At 41.9% G+C, this 20,126-nt stretch overlaps 1 protein-coding gene across 1 annotated transcript in view; it reads left to right on the top strand.

Moving 5' to 3' along the window:
• LOC126335936 (uncharacterized) overlaps nucleotides 1–20,126 on the top strand; it is a 78,603-nt gene that overhangs the window by 2,999 nt on the left and 55,478 nt on the right. The window contains exon 3 of the mRNA XM_049999412.1: nucleotides 10,300–10,428. Coding sequence (XP_049855369.1) covers nucleotides 10,300–10,428 — 129 coding nt within the window. The remainder of the gene's footprint in view (nucleotides 1–10,299; nucleotides 10,429–20,126) is intronic.

Raw genomic sequence — 20,126 nt, 5'->3', positions numbered from 1 at the left:
TAGCAGTAGTTCATTTATTCACCTAAACACATGCAAGGGTCACAAAGAGCTGAACATGGCGGAACAGCCCAAAGACAATGCTCAAAGTCCAAAGATGATGCTCGGAGTCCAAAGACGAATGCATATCGATGTCAGTGTCGACCGCATCGGTGCCACACTCTTAATCAAATCAATTGTTACTGGTTACAAGTGTTAGTTTTTGATGCCTGTGGTGCACAGTAACTTTAGGTCATTAATACAATACCCTGTCGCTCACTGTGCTTCATAAGTTATCCAAGTTCAACAACTGAAGGAAGACAAGGGCATATCACTTTAAATCTGACCATGCCTAGTAAAGCCCTGCCGTGTTCAAACAGACCTTTGGATTACATACAGCTTTACTTAATTAGTTGTAAAGGGTTCAACCCTATCATTTGTGAAAATTGCAATGTTGGAGAGGATACATGTGACCAAAAAGAAACAGATACCACATATTTGACTCGGAGGTATTTGTACAATGTGAAGTCTCCAGATGTTGCAGTCACAACCTGTAATAATTGCAGTGTGGAGGAGTCAAAGGGAATATTTGGTACTAGTTGATGGCTTTGACCAGTGACCTAATGTAAATGGCTGCTGTGTATCACCTTTTGGTACATATTTTCGTAGTTTGGTTTTTAGCTGCTGAAGCCAATGAGTGTAGAAACGGAAACGCACATTGTGGTGACCGACTGATCTGTAGTGTAGTTTATGGTCTAGATTACTTCGGAAGGTGATAATTCGATTGTGAGTTGTCCAACAAATGTGTGAAAATAAAAACCTGGTTGTGATCATGGACTTATCAGTAGCATTGTCCATTTTTTAAAAAAGTCGCTGCTGATACAATGTTACAGTCGCCATTTTGTTTACTACAGTCATTGCATGCTTTCTACTTCACTGGTCAAAGTCGACAACTAGTGTCGAATATTTCTCACTATGTGTGGGGATCAAACTGGGCCTAAATATGTTCCTACAAAATTCTTTTCCATCTTCTCCATATGTTTTCCACATGATTCCAGAAATTTGGACAGCAGTGAGAAACAAGTTCCCGACCAACCATTCCTTGGACAAATATAAGTGATAATATCAGATGAATGTGCATTGCATGAAAACAGTAGTCCTCTCATTCTTGGAGGGTGACTTGCACATATGTTGCCGCATGTTTGTAGGCGTAGGCCTATGTGCTAGGAATTGATCTACACATTAGCTGTGAATCCTCTCTGATGATGTGGTTGTTCTTCAGATTGCCTTCAACGTATAGTAATAAGGTATTTGACTGTTTTCTGGAAATCACCTTAAATAGTTAATTATGCCCTTTTATGCTCATAATATGCTTTTTTCCTCTTTAATTTCAGTATTCTTTTTATAAAAATGAAAACGAAATTTAAATAATTTGAAAGCCTGCAAAAGCGTTTCATTTGAGCCGTGATGCCGGTGACATCACTGGTTAGCTGGTTGTTCCTTATGTCATAAAGCTCATTCAGTGTGATGTCTTGTTTTGAAATTTGCATTTCAGAAAATGTGTTACAAATAATGTATAAATGAATCTGTAAAATCTCATGAAAAATTGTTTTTGACTGTTTCAAGGACTGAGAAGATGCATAAAATGTCTTTGCCCTGTACTGGCGAAATGCCACCTCGTCGATACACAAGTTTCCTACCTTAATAAAAAACACCTAGCATTCTGAAGTTAACATTGCTTTACCTCTGAGATATGCTCTCCCATTGTTGCTAGGAAGGATAGTGTCATTCAGTGAAGTTAAACTCATAATGAAAATTGTCACTTTACCCATTTCATGTACATTGTTCGGTAGCTCAGTTGTTTGAGCTAAGAACCATCGAACTATATAAATGATATCCATATATCTCTGATTCGAATCCATCTCAAAAGGTAACTCATTTGTGAAACAACTCAACAATCCTCTCATATCAAAACCAAATCGCAATTACAGAATTTCACCACACTGATCAAAAACAGATTATTATTTTGTTTTCCTTGCCATTTGCATATTCTTTCATTTGCAATAGCTGCTCACACGTCACATTCAAAAAGGTGGTTTTAGTTAATGTAACTACACACTTTTTATTTTATTAGAAACAATGTCTGTTTATCTTCGTATTGTCCAGCTAGGATCCTTATTGTTTAAACTTTTGAAGCTTCATCATCTTATATAAAGATGAAGTAAGTGTGTGTCAGACACTGAGTTTAATTTACACTCCCGAGCATAATAGCCCTTACTTTTATGTTACCTGCATGTTGTACATGCTTTATATCTCTCCATATACGAAACCTCACCACCTTATACATCATTGTACTGTGGGTGTAAGGTGACATCTTCACTACTGCAATGCTATCCAAAAAAAGTGAATTGTCTGTATGCATTGTAAATGCATTCATCATCAGCTTTCCATTGCTCAGACCATATATATATATATCCTCCATTGCAGGTTAGGCATGTACAACTTCTGCCAGTTACATAACACACATTCGTAGTTCTCCTGCGCATCTGAATCGTCGTCTCCTTTTCCCACCCAATTCAGTTCATCTCCCGCATCGGCAGCCCAGGTTGCAGTTCGTGTCCGATCCCTTCTTTCTGAACTGGAGTCCTTGACTTTACCACCTATACTTGAGGTCCATTCACGTACACCTCCATAGTGTACACCTAGGCCGTAGCTTTGTCTGGACCTTTCACATGGCCCTAAGGACTCCGCTGCCACTTCCTCTTGATTCTTGGCAAGTACCGAGGCCACGAAGTGGTTTACATCGATGGCTCGATGGCTGGTGGTCATGTCGGCTTTGTGTATGTCCATGGAGGACATATTAAACAGCATTCCTTGTCCTATGGCTGCAGTGTTTTCACTGCTGAGCTGGTGGCTATATCTCGCACTCTGGAGCACATCCGTTCATGCCTTGGGGAGGTGTTTCTTCTGTGTACAGACTCCTTGAGCAGCCTAAAAGCTCTCGACCAGTGCTACTCTCATCATCCTTTGATAGCGACCACCATCCAGGAGTCCATCTATGCCGTGGAACGGTCCAGTTGTTCAGTGGTATTTGTCTGGACCCCAGGTCACGTCAGAATCTCAGGTAATGAACTTGATGACAGGCTGGCCAAACAGGCTACCCGGAAAACACACATGGAGATTGGCATCTCTGCAACTGATCTGCATTCCATACTACGCCGCAAGGTTTTGCGGCTTTGGGAAACGAAATGGCATAACCTCAGCACACACAACAAACCATGCCATTAAGGAGACTATGAATGTGTGGCAGTCCTCCATGCGGGCCTCTCACAGGGACTATGTGGTTCTCTGCCAGCTCCGTATTGGCCACGCTTGGGTGACATACGGTTACCTTATGCGCCGTGATGACCCACATCATTGTCGGTGTGGCGCCTGGCTGACAGTGGCCCTATATCTTGGTGAGCTGTCCTCCTTAGGCTGCCCTGTGATGGACTCTTCAGTTAGCAGACTCGTTGCCATTAATTTTAGCTGACAACGCCTCATCGGCTAATTTAGTTTTACATTTTATATGCAACAGTGGGTTTTATCATTCTGTGTAAGATTTAGTGCATGTCCTTTGCCCCTTTGTGTTCTCCACTCTAATGCTTTTAGGGTGGATGTTTCAATGTGTTGCAGAGTGGCTGGCTTCCCCTTTTTATTCTCGTGGTCAGCCAGCCACAATCATCTGCTGTCTGGTTTTTACCCCACCAGGGAGGAGGTTCACTGGTCGTGTTGTCTGTAGTTCAACCATGCCTAGACCATCAATACTGTAGTACAATCACGACCGCAATGTTGCTTTGTGCCAGGAATGGCTGTCAACAGGGGAAGTCTCCATACGTTTCGAAGTGAACCAAAGCGATGTTGTTCGGACATGGAGGAGATACAGAGAGACAGGAATTGTTTCGTGCTTCTCTCTGTGGTTTTCTTTTCTTGGTTTTGTCCATAGTAGTGTTGGTTGTCCTCCTGTCGTTCTTCTGGTTTTTCCTTTCTCTTGTTATTATGCTCTACATCTCCTTTCTTTTCTTCTTTCCATTGTGTAATTATTTTACTGGCAACGAGGGACCGATTACCTCACAGTTTGGTCCCTTTACCCCCTGTTTTAAACCAACCAAGCAACCAACCAACCATCTGTTCAGAGATGTCACTGAACCAGCTCAAAGATGTAATCAACCATGCATGGGCAACATCTATTAGATGGAGAGGGTCCAACAGCCTTCAATCAGACAATCGTCAGAGATGTGTTTCGAGGCAACCCAGTCAGGCTGAAAGCCTTAGACACACTGTCCAGCGAGTGCAGCAAGGTGGAGGTTCCCTGCAGTTTTGAGGTGGCATTATGTGGGGCCGACATACACTACTGGTGGTCACAGAAGGCGTCATAACACCTGTAAAATACATGAATGTTGGTACGATATGTGAATGCCATTCTCCGACTGATAATGCAACCATATCGGCAGCTTATTGGCAAGGCATTCGTCTTCATGGAGACAATTCGTGTCCCCATCATACACATCTTGTGAATGACTTCCTTCAGGATAAAGACAACGCTCGACTAGTGTGGCCAGCGTGCTCACTAGACATGAACCCTGTTGAACATGCCTGGGATAGATTGAAAATGGCTGTTCATGGACGACGTGATCCACCAACCACTCTGAATCATCTACACCGAATCGCCATTGAGGAGTGGGACAATCTGGATCAACAGTGCCTTGATGAACTTGTGGCTAGTATGCCATGACGAATACAGACATGCATCAGTGCAAGAGGATGTGCTACTCGGTATTAGAGGTATCAGTGTGTAAAGCAATCTGGACCACCACCTCTGAAGGTCTCGCTGTATGGTGGTACAACATACAATGTGCGGTTTTCATGAGCAATGAAAAGGGCAGAAATGATTTTTATGTTGATCTCTATTCTAATTTTCTGTACAGATTGCAGGACTTTCTCCGAACCGAGGTAATGCAAAAGTTTTTATGTGTGTAAACGACCCTACCAGGATTTGAACCCACGTACTTCTCAACTGCAATCAAATGCACCATCTGTTGCACCATAGAAAACCTGATCATAGGTGTGTGTCTGCCAAGTATCTTATATAGAGAAAATCAGCTCTAAGATTTGCCAAGAATAATTTTACTGTGCTTTGGGTCTTAGGTCATGAGCGATAGTCGATGATCTATAATATACAGATCCATTAGCAAAACTTTTACAATTCCTTAGTTTTAAGTGAGGTATCTATGTTGCAGGGAGAAAGGAAAGAATGTCCCTTGTTGCACAAATCAACAGTCTAAATGGGTGGAGCATAAACACATTAACTATCAGGAGGTTTCCACGTCACCAGAGATTCAACCAGTAACAGAAGGTTTACGATCAAATGACTGACCTTGATATTTAATTGTTTTTAAATTTTAAATACATAAAAGTGACAGATCTTTTGTAAGAATATTGACTGTAAATGCTACTTGAATGTTATAATCAGAGTAACAACAAATGAGTGATGCCCCAAATATGCTTACTTTTTTTCCATTGTGCCAGCCAATAAAGTAGCTGCCATAGTAGTGTGAATGTGGATATTGTCATAGAACTTGTTGAATTGGAAGTAGTCCAAAAACACTACATGTTACCACTGAGCATGCCAGTAATGTGTAACTAAGCTAGCATTTCCATTAAAATTTACTGATGGATATTTACATTAAACCTCCACGGTTATGTGAAAGAGTACTGCTAGGACTGCATGTACACTAAATATGTGAAATCATAATCACTTATTGGTAGTACACTGTTCTACACATTCTCTGAGTTTGCATCCATGTGGACTATTTTTTCTGGTTGTAGCAGTTTTCACAAATGTTATGCTGCTGTCTCATCAGAAAGTGATTGCACAGGGAGATAGAGCTTCTCAAAGTTAACAAAGTATTGCTGGAGATAACAATAAAATAAACTGTATCACCATTGAAATATGGTATAACTTAGTTTCAAAGAGAACAGTTATTACTGCCCAGCGATGTTAATGCAAGGTGACTGTTAGCAGACTAGTTCTCTTTGGCATTCATTCATTCATTCTTTGTGTTCCGTAGATCCCCTGAAGAAGGAGAAACTTCAGGGATGTGGAATGAGACAGGGTATACATTAAAATAGGAGACACACATCACTGAAATGTAATACGTATTCAGTATTAACAATAAACCATCACTTTATTGCTCTATGCTGTATGTAATGGAATAAATTAATGAGAAAGCTGCTATGTTCTGAATTACTTGTGACTGATGTTTATATGCCATTAATAGCTTAATATTTTTTTTGTTTATAATGATATTTTTCAAAGAAAATATTTTTCGGACCTAAAAATACTTAGTTTCGTTTACAGCACATCAATGTCTGTCATACTGCCTTATAATAAATGCTGCCATTTACCATGTAGCTAACAGAAATTTGAAGTCTGTGAATTTGGATACTCAGATAAGACTCATGCTCAACTCTGCACTGAGTATAATGCCAGGGTGAAATGAGATCTGATTTATGGTCTGGCACTTGTTCGGGAGCAACTTCTGGTGCAAACTTCTGCTTGGTTGGGTGGCATCCTTTATAGACAAACAGCAGATGAGTATTTCCGTGACGATAAGCAGTCCTGCACGATTTGTGTAAAAAGAATCAGTGCCTGAAGTGGCAATGATAATTGTTGTGTCTTTTGTGTCTTTAGCAGCAAAGCTGGCACCACATATTACCAGGGCTGCTGCGGGAGATGAGGCTGACACAAAACATGATTTTCTTACGTTATGGTAATACTGTTTATCCTGCACCTCCCACAGTGGAGTCGGCAGCAGCCTAAAGAGGCATTCATTGTCTGTGTTGCATAACAGTGGATTGCTGGGCAAACAATACCCAGCCCTTCTTAAAAAGAAGAAACCGCAAAGCCGGTGTGGAGGCAAAGGGTGCCACCAGGAGGAAGAGACAGCCTGGGATTGGCGAGCCAGCTTTGACAGGTATCAGTGGCTGGTGAGACACAATGCTTGAGCAACAGCAGCTGACTGAGACGCGACAATGCCAATGGTCTGATGATGCATCCAGTGTGACGCCGAATGTGGCCAACAAGAAAGAGCCACCATGACTGGGGACCTATGCAAGGTCATCATGAAGTAAGGCAAGCTGGTCACCAGGCGGTGGTGACGGTGATTAAACCAGGTGCAGCCCAGGGTGTTTTGCATCAGTACTTCCATGATTGCCACACTATGTGCCAGAGCAAAAAAACATGTAGTGGTGTCGAAGACTTGACCCATGGCTATATGGCAGGAGGTAACAATACAGGAATGGAAGAAGGAAGTGACTCAGGAAAAGTGACCATGGCATTGAGAGGACTGGCAGCAGGGAGTGCAGCGATGATGACCAGTGACCTGTTGGCACATGCTATGGCATTGGAGAAGTTTTCTTTTATGATATCTGGCCTGACTCCAGGGCAGTGACAGTGGTGGCTGTGGAGGAGACTGTGATGGTAAGACTGGCTGCAGTGGAAATTGTGGCTGCGGGTGTTTGTTGGAACCTGCTAGTGACTTTAGGGATGAAAGAGGAGAAGTCAGCTCCCTGGGCACCTGACAAGGGGAGCTATGAAGGAACTGTTAGAAGCAGATGATGGAGCAGTGGGTCTTCAATAGGACACAAATGCACTTGACTAGGAAGATGGTGGGCCAGAGGGATGCCTGCAAAGAAAGAATGGGCTTGGCAGGGTGAGCACTGGAGCGGTGGGAAGTAGGCAAGGAACTGACAGTCTTGTCCAGCTGAGTTACAGGCTGGTGGGATGTCGGCAAGAAGTGAAGATCTCAGCCAGATGAGCAGTGATGACTTCGCTCTTGAACACCCTATACATACCACCACCACCACCATCACAATAATTACCACCATGATACCTTCCTCACATTGCTGCATTTTAATAATCACTAAATCCCTAGTGCAGAAATCCATCATTGGCATGAAAGAAACATTTCTTACGTAGATGCATGTTCTGGAGTTTCTTGGATTTATAGCATAGATCAGCTTACCTCCAGTGCCACCAAGGCCTGATACACCCCGTTTATATAAATAGGGTTCCTGTATCAAGGCCACGTCCACTTCCTGCCTCCACAGGCAGTGACTCAGGGCAGCAGAGGCTCCTTTACTGTTCTGCAGATTAATCTGCAGCACCTCCATTCTCTGTCTTGCTTCCATCTTTGAGGTCTTTGAAAACCTCGACGGTGACCTGCAAGAACTCTAAAAACTGTTTCAGGTCATGCTCCCACATCACCTTCAGGGACTTATCTCTGACCTCCACTACCAGGATTTGTCCTTACAGTGCAACCTTTTGGTTGATCACTCTCCAATCTTGTGTTAAAACTTTTGGGTTCTGGGCCCCTATTTTCCAGAACTGTGTCTTAGAAGAGACTTCCTTAAGGATCTTTGGTACCCATATTGATATCTTTGTGGTCTTAAGAAGCTCCGCTGCCATCTTAACCAGCAGCTTCGCACCTTTCCACGGGGATATCATGGGCACCTTGTCCTTAAGCCATTCAACCATGTGCACCCACTCACAGACAAAAATGAGGGCACCATGATCTAGATAGACCCTGAAACTTCCTGGCAGATTAAAACTGTATGCCTGACCGAGACTCGAACTTGCGACCTTTGCTTTTTGCGGGCAAGTGCTCTACCATCTGAGCTAGCTTCTATAAAGTTTGGAAGGTAGGAGACGAGATACTGGCAGAAGTAAAGCTGTGAGGACTGGGTGTGAGTCGTGCTTCGGTAGCTCAGATGGTAGAGCACTTGCCCGCAAAAGGTAAAGGTCCCGAGTTCGAGTCTCGGTCAGGCACACAGTTTTAATCTGCCAGGAAGTTTCATATCAGTGCACACTCCGCTGCAGAGTGAATATCTCATTCTAGATAGACCCTCCTGAAGTTGGGTCCTGGAACAGCATCTCCTCCCCCCCCTCCCCCCTCCCCAATCTTTTCAAAGATGCCTTGATGTACATTACCTTTCCACTTACAGGCAATGATTTATACAGAGTATATCATTTGAAGCTGACTGCAGAACAATTCTACTGCCACCAACATACATTATGAATAAGGACCATGAGGTTAAGATATGAGAAATAAGGGCTCATATGGAGGCATGTAGATAGTAGTTTTTCCCTCGCTCTGTTTGTGAGTGGAGCAGGAAAGGAAATGACTAGTAGTGGTGTAAAGTACCTTCCGCTACAGGCCGCATGGTGGCTTGCGGAGTATCTGTGTAGCTGTAGATGTAAATTTAGATGTAGTGGTCAATGATTCGAGAGTGTCACCGTTTCTCCCACGGCTATTTTTGGTTGTTGTTGTTGCTGTTGCTGTTGCTGCTGCTGTTACTGTGATCGTGATGGTGGGGCAATATATGTAAGAGTAGATGCTGACTGCAGTGACATTTTATCCAATATCTTGTCCGCTCTGTATAAATCATTGCTTGTAAGTGGAAAGGTAATGTATATCAAGGCTTTTACATTGTTTATTTTTATTTGCCTTATCAAAGGTTTCAAAATTTTGTAGTGTTACAGCATTTTTATAATATTTTGGGTGCACTCATCAGTGTCAAGTTTATCACATTCTACAGAATTTCTTTTGGTAGCTTAATCATGGTTGTCAAATGTTTTGTGTTGTTATTACTGAAACATTCCCTTTATGGATAAGAATATGGTAACTAAAATATTATGCTATGCATACTTGTGTGCACTCAACAGTCACAATAATTTTGAGACTATCACTGTCTACCTATTTTTAGTGAACTATTGTGGCATTGACTTAAAACTAGTATCTTCACAGACACATCAACAGTTTGTTTAAAATTTTTGTACTTGTCTGACTATGTTAGAGTAAAACTGTGACATTCATCAATCACCAATACCTAAATAGTCTTTTTCCTCATATTCCCTCCCTCCCTCACTCAATTACTCACTCAATGCATTCATTCATTCATTCATTCCTTCCTTCCTTCCTTCCCCAGCAATGGCACATATAGATGCAAATGTTGGGAGCAGTATTTGGATGTTCGATATTTTATCTACCAGCAAGGGGACAGGGCAAATTTTATGCTATGATGTCGTTAAAAATACTGTATAGCTGTTTAAACTACTATTAAAAAGTTTGAAAAGCAATAAAATCCTCTTGACTTTGAAGCTGCGCCAATTGAGGTACAAAACTGCTGTTATCGACTCTGATGATATCATGGGAATTAAATCTGATATTTTTTATTGATGCCTTTCAACAAAAGTTTTTTATTGCTTTTTCTCAATTTCAGTCTTCCTCTGTGTGACCTAGAACATATGCTAACAGCACAGAAACGGAAGTATATTGATAGATTAGAACTTACTTCAGTGATGAAACTGTGGACAGAGAAGATTGAACAGGATGCAAAATCAGAGTTACAGTGAGTAAATTATAAGAATTTTATTTCTTTTTTATTCTCATATTTTTTTGTGGCTTAGTCTTTGAGATGAAATCTTTGATGTGGGTTTTGAAATTAGAATTTGAATATACACTGGCAAAATGTGCTGTTATTTCAAGATGGTATTGTACAAATGCTAAAAACCTGTTCTGTAGATCAATTTTTATACAGGGTGTTTCAAGAAGAACGGTAAATATTTTAGGTGGTGGTAGTGTAGTCAAATCACAATAAAAAATGCCATATAACATGTGTCCAGTTTTTATTGCATATAGAGATACAGCTGAGTTCAATGAATTTTCGTTTCATGTGTTTGTACATTGGTTGCTATGGGCATATTTATCGAATGTCAGCAGTAGAGTGTTGAAGTTCACATTGTGAAGTTGTGCTTTAGTTTACATTGAAGCATTTGCTGTGATTTGTTGGACAAGTCTACTGTACTTAGCATGTAAACATGCTGCACACATTTACACATGAGAGTGCCAATGTGGTATTTGTGTGAGGATTTTTTAATGGAAATGCTGCTGCTGCTGCTGCTGCTGCTGCTTATAGAGAATATGGCACATGATTTCCTAACCACAGACTACCAGATTCAAAAGTGTTTACTTTATGTTCAATACACTGTGTGACACTGGTGCAGTGCCCAGCAGTCATATTGCATCAGAAAACGTAAATAGACAGACTGTGGATGAAGTGGAAGACATTATTCAGTCAATAGAACGTAGAATTTCTGCACGTATCAGTGTTCCACATACAAGAGTATGGCTGACATTACTTATGCTCAGGTTCAATTCATATCATTTACAGTTCATTCTACACTTTTGAGCAGGAGGTGAAGATAGACAATTGGAATTTTGTCACTGTATACTTGAAAATCGCCATGTAATCCCATTTTTACTGTTCGCTGAAGAAACAACTTTCACTCGTGACAGCATCAATAACACTTGCAATTCACATTGGTGATCTGAAGAAAATCCACATGCCACTGTGGAGACACATTTTCAAGACTGCTTCCTTGTAAATGTTATGTATGGTTTGATAGAGAATCAGTTGATTGGGCATGTTGTGTTACTGCATTGTCTTACAGGACCCTGTTATCTACACTTGCTTGAAAATGAGCTACCAGCGTTATTGGAAGAGATTCCTTTGGCTACAAGAATGCATATTTTCATTCAGCAGATGGGGCCCCTGCGTTTGTAGTCGTGGGGTGACCCATCATCTAAAAATAACATTCCTAGAAGATGGATTGGTAGATATGGGCACATTTCTTGGCCACTGAGGTCCCCAGACATTACCCCTTTAGATTTTTGCCTGTGGAGAAGGTTGAAAGGTAAAGTCTACAAGGAAAAAGTAACCACAAGAGCCGATTTGATCGTTCAGATTATGGGTAGTGCAGCCCTCGTAAAAGAACACTGAAAAGCGCATTGAAGTTGGTGGTAGAATTTTTAAAAATCAACTGTGAACCTCCTCATGTTTCTCTGCTTTAATTTGTTTGGGTTACTTGCTAACAGTTGTATCTCCGTACTCAAAAAAGTTGGGCTCATGCTATATGACTTTTGTTATTGCAATTAGTCTCTACTACTGCCTCCTAAAATATTTACACCCTGTGTACAAAAACATTTCGATATTAGTGAGAACTGCAAGATTGTGATGAAAACAAAGATCTGTAGACTAATGGGACCTCCACAGAATAGGGATCTCTGGACAGAGTTTCTATTGTAATTAAAACCTTAAAACATAATTGAAAACATCAGACCTACATGTAACTATGGAACTTGCAGCACTGCAGTCGTGTGTGTGTGTGTGTGTGTGTGTGTGTGTGTGTGTGTGTGTGTGTTATTGTTGTTGTTGTTGTTGTTGTTGAGGAAGGCCTTTGCCGAAAGCTTTAATTGTGAGGGTGTCTTTGTTGTGCCTATCTGCGACTCAACATCTCCGCTACATGGTGAGTAGCAATTTTCCTTCCCATAATATTGTTACATTCCATCCCAGATTTTCCACTATGGAACTTGCATTATATATAAAAAATGACATCTTTCTGTTATTGACTTTATTGTTTATTACTCACAACACGGTTGCAATTTTAGTAGTTGGGTCATTGTTAAGTGCTTAAAACAGTGCCCTAGCATAAATTACAAATGAATAAAACTATGCGGCCATTCTATATACATCACTATATTTGAGGCTGTTGTCAAGGTGTCTTGGAAGGGACCATAATTTGACCTTTAAATAAAAATCATGTTAAAGAGAAGTATCTGTGTGTTATTACCGCATCACAACGTAGAATATTTTATATTGTGACATGATGGTAATAACACACACAGACACCAGATTACTAGGAGTTTTATTTAAAAGTCATATATTGACACTCAGGTTTTCTTGACAATGATCTTGAATATCTCAATTTTTATAAAATGGCCTGACATTTTTATTTATTTGTAATTTGTGCTAATGATTTAGAATTTGTTGCTTTTATTCCAGTCTATTTCTTAAAAAAAAAAAAAAAAAAAAAAAAAAAGTGATTGTCACCTTACAAGATTCACCGTCACAGTCTGGACCCTCACAACCAACCCAATCTTCATCTACACTAAAGTTTAGTCTGGCAACACAATGTCCACCTTTTTCAAAGGTGCAAATGGTGACACCACTGGTCAGAGCAATCTAAGGCACAACATACAAGAGCTAAATGATGTAAACTAAACATACCAATGACAACTACAACTGAAACATATGATTAAAAACTTCAAAGATGGCATCTACCCAAAATATGCTCTAACTCCTCAAACAACAATCTATAAGCTCACATTGATCACTAGACCAACAATTTATTTTAATGAGATGAGTACCTATTGACAAGCATGCAGCAGTGAAAGAAAGAAATTTTATAAACTAAAAATCCAGATGATATAAAAATAGTTGTCAGTGACGTTCAAATACACTGATATTGACACATTGCTGGCTCCTCAATCAAATGATGGAGCATTATTCTCTATGATCCTTGTCCTTTATAAGTTTGTAACCTCAGTGTCAGTGGGATGTTAATAACTCTTCCTTTTTATTTCATTTAACACTATCTGATTTATTCCCGGTGATTATCTGCATCTCTCCTTCATAAAGATTGTGGCAGACTTGGTTCAGAAGCATTTGGAGCAAGGCAGTGTGTTAGGATTGTAGTTGTGAAACAGGCTTCATTACTGTAACCATAAGTGCAACAGTTTTCGAGAATCTAAAAAAAATATATGTCATGATAACTTGGAAATTTTTCTTGAGTCACAATGTAATAATTGAAGAATGTACTGCTTCAGAAACCAGTATTATAATTGTCAAAATATTACACTGACAGAAATTCCAAGATGGAAAGAAGAAGCAAAAAGGAAGGAACCTGTAACTGACAGATGTATGATGTAACAATACAGAGATGTTACTAGTTTTCTAGCTGTCATCTAGTTTCAAGTACACACATTTCCACTCCATGTTGAGAGGTTGCAATTATGAGCCATGGAACATACAAATAACATAACATGTCTAAATTGTGCACCGCCCCCCCCCCACACACACACACACACACACACACACACACACACACACACACACACACACACACACACAGTGTGGAGACCTTTCATCGCTATCTGACATAACCTTTTCAGAGGAACATTTATCATCATTCGTATGAAAACCTTAACGTTGTAGGATAGTTCAATGCATCTAGGGGCTACAAAATTAATAATGTACCCATGCTGATGCATATCTCTGTGTGCCTTACATCAGTCATCTACAGGTAAGTGGTTGCATTTGCCCGTTTTTACTATTACTTTTTTTGCTAATGCTGAATTATTCAATCAGCAATGGCAAGTTGTCAATCACCACCTTTTTTTTAACATCACTGTAGTGTGTACAGTGAAGAAAGAGTCACGATAGTTAAAATGGGCTTGGCACAGCTGCTCTGCGAATTGACCTCTACCTGTCACTTATTGTAGTTTTGTATATGTATATGTGGTGATACGTTTTCTGTTATCGCAGCTCTGTAGAGTACTATCAGCAGTCTTACGCACATAGCAATTGAAAGATTGCAACAGCACTCCTAGTTGCAAGGGCTCTTCTTTTCCCACACAAAGTGTTATCAGCTTTTACGTTTTTTCTCTGTTCTTGTAGTACAGTAGTTTGGGCATAGTATCTTAAAGTTGCCGTTTTGTCCTGCTCCAATTCATCATACACAATTTTATTTTAATAACTGTGTAGTTCATTAGATTATTCTATTGTTCCTGATCTATATTAACGACATAGGAGACAATCTCAATAGCCGTCTTAGATTGTTTGCAGATGATGCTGTCATTTACCGTCTAGTAAAAGTCATCAGATGACCAAAATGAATTGCAAAATGATTTAGGTAAGATATCTGTATGGTGTGAAAAGTGGCAATTGACCCGGAATAAAGAAAAATGTGAAGCTATTCACATGACTACTAAAAGAAATCTGCTAAATTTCAGTTATGTGATAAGTCACACAAATCTGAAAGCTGTAAATTCAACTAAATACTTAGGGATTACAATTACAAATACCGTAAATTGGAACAATCACATAGATAATGTTATGGGTAGAGCCAACCAAAGACTGTGATCCATTGGCAGAACACTTAGAAGGTGAACAGATCTACTAAAGAGACTGTTTACACCACACTTGTCCACCCTATTTTGGAGTATTGCTGTCTGGTGTGGGATCCGCATCAGATGGGACTGACAGATAACATTGAAAGTGTACGAAGAAGGGCAGCTCATTTTGTATTATTGCGAAGTAGGGGAGATAGTGCCACAGACATGATATGTGAATTGGAGTGGCAGCCATTAAAACAATGGCGTTTTTCGTTGTGACAGGATCTTCTCATGAAAATTCAATCACCAGTTTCCTCCTCCGATTGTGAAAACATTCTATTGGCACCCACCTACATAGAGAGAAATGATCATCATGATAAAATAAGAGAAATCAGGGCTTGCACACAAAAATTTGAGTGCATGTTTTTCCCACACGCCATCAAGAGTGGAACGATAGAGAGACGGCTTGAAGGTGGTTCATTGAACCCTCTGCCAGGCACTTTATTGAGAATAGCAGAGTAATCACGTAGCTGTAGATTCAGTGATACCGGAGACTTACATCCTTCAGTTTATTTATCCTGACTGGTTAGCATGAGCAGCAGCCTAGCAGTTGGACATGTGACATAACATGTTGGAATTACTCCATATGCTATTAGGACAATTAATTTTTTTCTTACCTTCATTCTATTGTGACACAGTAACTTACGCAATTTAGATGTGGCATGTACATAAATATTTAAAAATTTTACCTAGGTCGAACTCACTTCAATTCACTGTTCAGGTTATCATTTTAATATGTTGAAACTTCCTGGCAGATTAAAACTGTGTGCCCGACCGAGACTCGAACTCGGGACCTTTGCCTTTCGCAGGCAAGTGCTCTACCATCTGAGCTACCGAAGCACGACTCACGCCCGGTACTCACAGCTTTACTTCTGCCAGTACCTCGTCTCCTACCTTCCAAACTTTACAGAAGCTCTCCTGCGAACCATATCAGCCCACACTCCGCTGCAGAGAGAAAATCTCATTCTGGAAACATCCCCCAGGCTGTGGCTAAGCCATGTCTCCGCAATATCCTTTCTTTCAGGAGTGCTAGTTCTGCATGGTTCGCAGGAGAGCTTCTGTAAAGTTTGGAAGGTAGGAGACGAGGTACTGGCAGAAGTAAAGCTGTGAGTACCGGGCGTGAGTCGTGCTTCGGTAGCTCAGATGGAAGAGCACTTGCCCGCGAAAGGCAAAGGTCCCGAGTTCGAGTCTCGGTCGGGCACACAGTTCTAATCTGCCAGGAAGTTTCATATCAGCGCACACTCCACTGCAGCGTGAAAATCTCATTCTGGAAACATCCCCCAGGCTGTGGCTAAGCTATGTGTCCGCAATATCCTTTCTTTCAGGAGTGCTAGTTCTGCATGGTTCGCAGGAGAGCTTCTGTAAAGTTTGGAAGGTAGGAGACAAGGTACTGGCAGAAGTAAAGCTGTGAGTACCGGGCGTGAGTCTTGCTTCGGTAGCTCAGATGGTAGAGCACTTGCCCGCGAAAGGCAAAGGTCCCGAGTTCGAGTCTCGGTCGGGCACACAGTTTTAATCTGCCAGGAAGTTTCATATCAGCGCACACTCTGCTGCAGAGTGAAAATCTCATTCTGGAAACATCCCCCAGGCTGTGGCTAAGCCATGTTTCCGCAATATCCTTTCTTTCAGGAGTGCTAGTTCTGCATGGTTCGCAGGAGAGCTTCTGTAAAGTTTGGAAGGTAGGAGACGAGGTACTGGCAGAAGTAAAGCTGTGAGTACCGGGGTGAGTCGTGCTTCGGTAGTTCGGATGGTAGAGCACTTGCCCGCGAAAGGCAAAGGTCCCGAGTTCGAGTCTCGGTCGGGCACACAGTTTTAATCTGCCAAGAAGTTTCATATCAGTGCACACTCCACTGCAGAGTGAAAATCTCATTCTGGATTTTAATATGTTGATTTTTCTTTTGCAAAAGGTTTGTTAATAAAATCAAACAATGCAAAATCCATGATGGAATGTAACAATATTAAGAAAAGGAAAGTTGCTACCCACCATATAGCGGAGATGCTTAGTCACAGATAGGCACAACTAAAAGACTCTTACCATTATAGCTTTCGGCCAATAAGGCCTTCATCAACAATAAACACACACACACACACACACACACACACACACACACACACACACACACACACACACACATATACATACACACATACACACACAAGTGCAACTCTCACACAGGATGACTACAGTCTCAGGCAATTGAAACCCCACTGCAAGCAGCAGCACCAGTGCACGGTAGGAGTGGTGTCTGGGTAGGGTGAGGAGGAGGCTGGGGCGGGGAGGGGGAGCGATAGTATGGGGGGGGGGGGGGTGGCAGACACTGAAGTGCTGCAGGTTAGACTGAGGGCAGGGGAGAGGGAAGGAGTGGAAAAGGAGAGAAGTAAAAAGACTGGGTGTGGTGGTGGAATGACGGCTGTGTAGTGCTGGGTAGGGAACAGGACAGGGGCTGGATGAATGATGACAGTGACTAATGAAGGTTGAGTCCAGGAAGGTTACGGGAACATAGGATATCTTGCAGGCGATGTTCCCACCTGTGCAGTTCAGAGAAGCTGATGTTGGTGGGAAGGATCCATATGGCACAGGCTGTGAACAGTCATTGAAATGAAGGATATCGTGTTTGGTAGTGTGATCAGCAACAGGGTGGTCCACTTGTTTCATGGCCACAGTTTGTCAGTGGCCATTCACATAGACAGACAGCTTGTTGGTTGTCATGCGTACATAGAACGCAGCACAGTGGTTGCAGTTTATCTTGTAGGCCACACAACTCGTTTCACAGGTAGCCCCGCCTTTGATGGGATAGGTGATATTAGTGACTGGAGTAGAGTAGGTGGTGGTGGGAGGATGTATGGGACAGGTCTTGCATCTAGGTCTATTACGGGGGTATGAGCCTTGACGTAAAGGATTGGAGGCAGAGGTTGTGTAAGGATGGATGAGTATATTGTGTAGATTTGTGGACGGCAGATTATCACTGTGGGAGGGGCAGGAAGGATAGTGGCCAGGACATTTCTCATTTCAGGCCACAATGAAAGGTAATTGAAACCCTGGCAGAGAGTGTAATTCAGTTGCTCCAGTCCTGGGTGATACTGAGTTACCAAGGGAATGCTCCTCTGTGGTCAGACGCTGGGATTTTGGGAGGTGTTGGGAGAATGGAAAGATAAGGCACGTGAGATTTGTTTTTGTACAAGGTTGGGAGGATAATTACCATCAGTGAAGGCTTCAGTGAGACTGTAAGTATATTTCGAGAGGGTCTGCTCGCCACTGCAGATGCAATGACCATGGGTGGTTAGGCTGTACAGAAGGGACTCCTTGGTACGGAAAAGGTGGCAGCTGTTGAAGTAGAGGTATTGCTGGTGGTTAGTAGGTTTGATATGGATGGAGAAAATGGTGCAGCCATCTTTGAGGTGAAGGTTGACATCTAGGAAGGTGACTTATTGGGTTGAGTGGGATCAGGTGCAGCAAATAGGGAACAAGTTGTTAAGGTTCTGGAGTAATGTGGATAGGGTGTCCTCACATTTGATACAGATAGCAAAGATGTCATCAGTTAATCTGGACCAGGTGAGGGGTTTAGGATTCTGGGTTTTTAGGTTGGATTCCTCTAGATGTATAGGTTGGCACAAGATGGTGCCATGCGGGTGCCTTTAGCCATACTTCGGATTTGTTTGTAGGTAATGCCTTCAATGGAGAAGTAATTGTGGGTGAGGATATAATAGTTGGTCATGACGACCAGGAAGGAGGTTGTTGGTTTGGAATCTGACGGGAGTGGGAAACGTAGTACTCAATATCAGTAAGGCAATTGGCATTAGGGATGTTAGTGTACAGGGAGATGGCATCAATAATAACTAGCAGGGCACCATTTGCTTCCTGAAGTCCTCAAACCTAACCACCCAGGACGCCCCATTGTGGCCAGTTACTGTGCCCCCATTGCTCTTGTAGTCCAAAACCTTCAACCTATTACTTGGAACCTACAATCCTGTATTAAAAATACCAACCATTTCCTGCACATACTCGCCACAGTTCCTGTCCGTTCACTACATGGTGCCCTGCTAGTTACTACTCTTGCCACCTCCCTGTACACTAACATCCCCAATGCCCATGGCCTTACTGCTATTGAGTACTACTTTTCCCAATGCTCATTGGATTCCAAACCTACAACCTCCTTCCTAGTCCCCATGACCAACTACTATATTCTTACCCACAATTACTTCTGCTTTGAAGGCATTACCTACAACAAATCCGAAGTATGGCTATGGGCACCCACATGGCACCATATTGTGCCAACCTATACATGGGCCATCTAGATGAATCCTTCCTAAAAACCCAGAATCCTAAACCCCTCACCTGGTTCAGATTAATTGATGACATCTTTGCTATTTGGATCAAATGTGAGAACACCCTATCCACATTCCTCTAGAACCTCAACAACTTGTCCCCCATTTGCTTCACTTGTTTCTAATCAACCCAACAAGCCACCTTCCTAGGCGTTGACCTCCACCTCAAAGATGGCTATATCAGTTCCTCCATCCGTATCAGACTTACTAACCACCAGAAATACCTCCACTTTGACAGCTGCCACCTTTTTCATACCAAGAAGTCCCTTCCGTACAACATAGTCACCCGTGAGTCGCCCATCATCTCCCAAAGTCCATTTGTCTGACTAAATAGGAGCTTTCCCCTCATAGCTCAGTACCACCCAGGTCTGGAGCAACTGAATTACATTCTCTGCCAGGGATTCAATTACTTCTCGTTGTGGCCTGAAATGAGAAATGTTCTGCCCACTATCCTTCCGGCCCCTCCCACAGTGGTATTCTGCTGTCCACCGAACCTACACAATATACTCATTCGTCCTTACACAACCCCTGCTCCCAATCCTTTACCTCATGGCTCATATGCCTGTACTAGACCTAGATGCAAGACCTGTTCCATACATCCTCCCACCACCACCTACTCCACTCCAGTCACTAAGATCACCTATCCCACCAAAGGCGGGGCTAGCTTTGAAACGAGTTTTGTGGCCTACAAGATAAACTGCAACCACTGTG

Source organism: Schistocerca gregaria, chromosome 2 (genome assembly GCF_023897955.1).
Source record: "Schistocerca gregaria isolate iqSchGreg1 chromosome 2, iqSchGreg1.2, whole genome shotgun sequence".
In the NCBI taxonomy this organism is placed as follows: Eukaryota; Metazoa; Arthropoda; class Insecta; order Orthoptera; family Acrididae; genus Schistocerca; species Schistocerca gregaria.
This window is presented reverse-complemented; position numbering and strand designations above follow the sequence as displayed.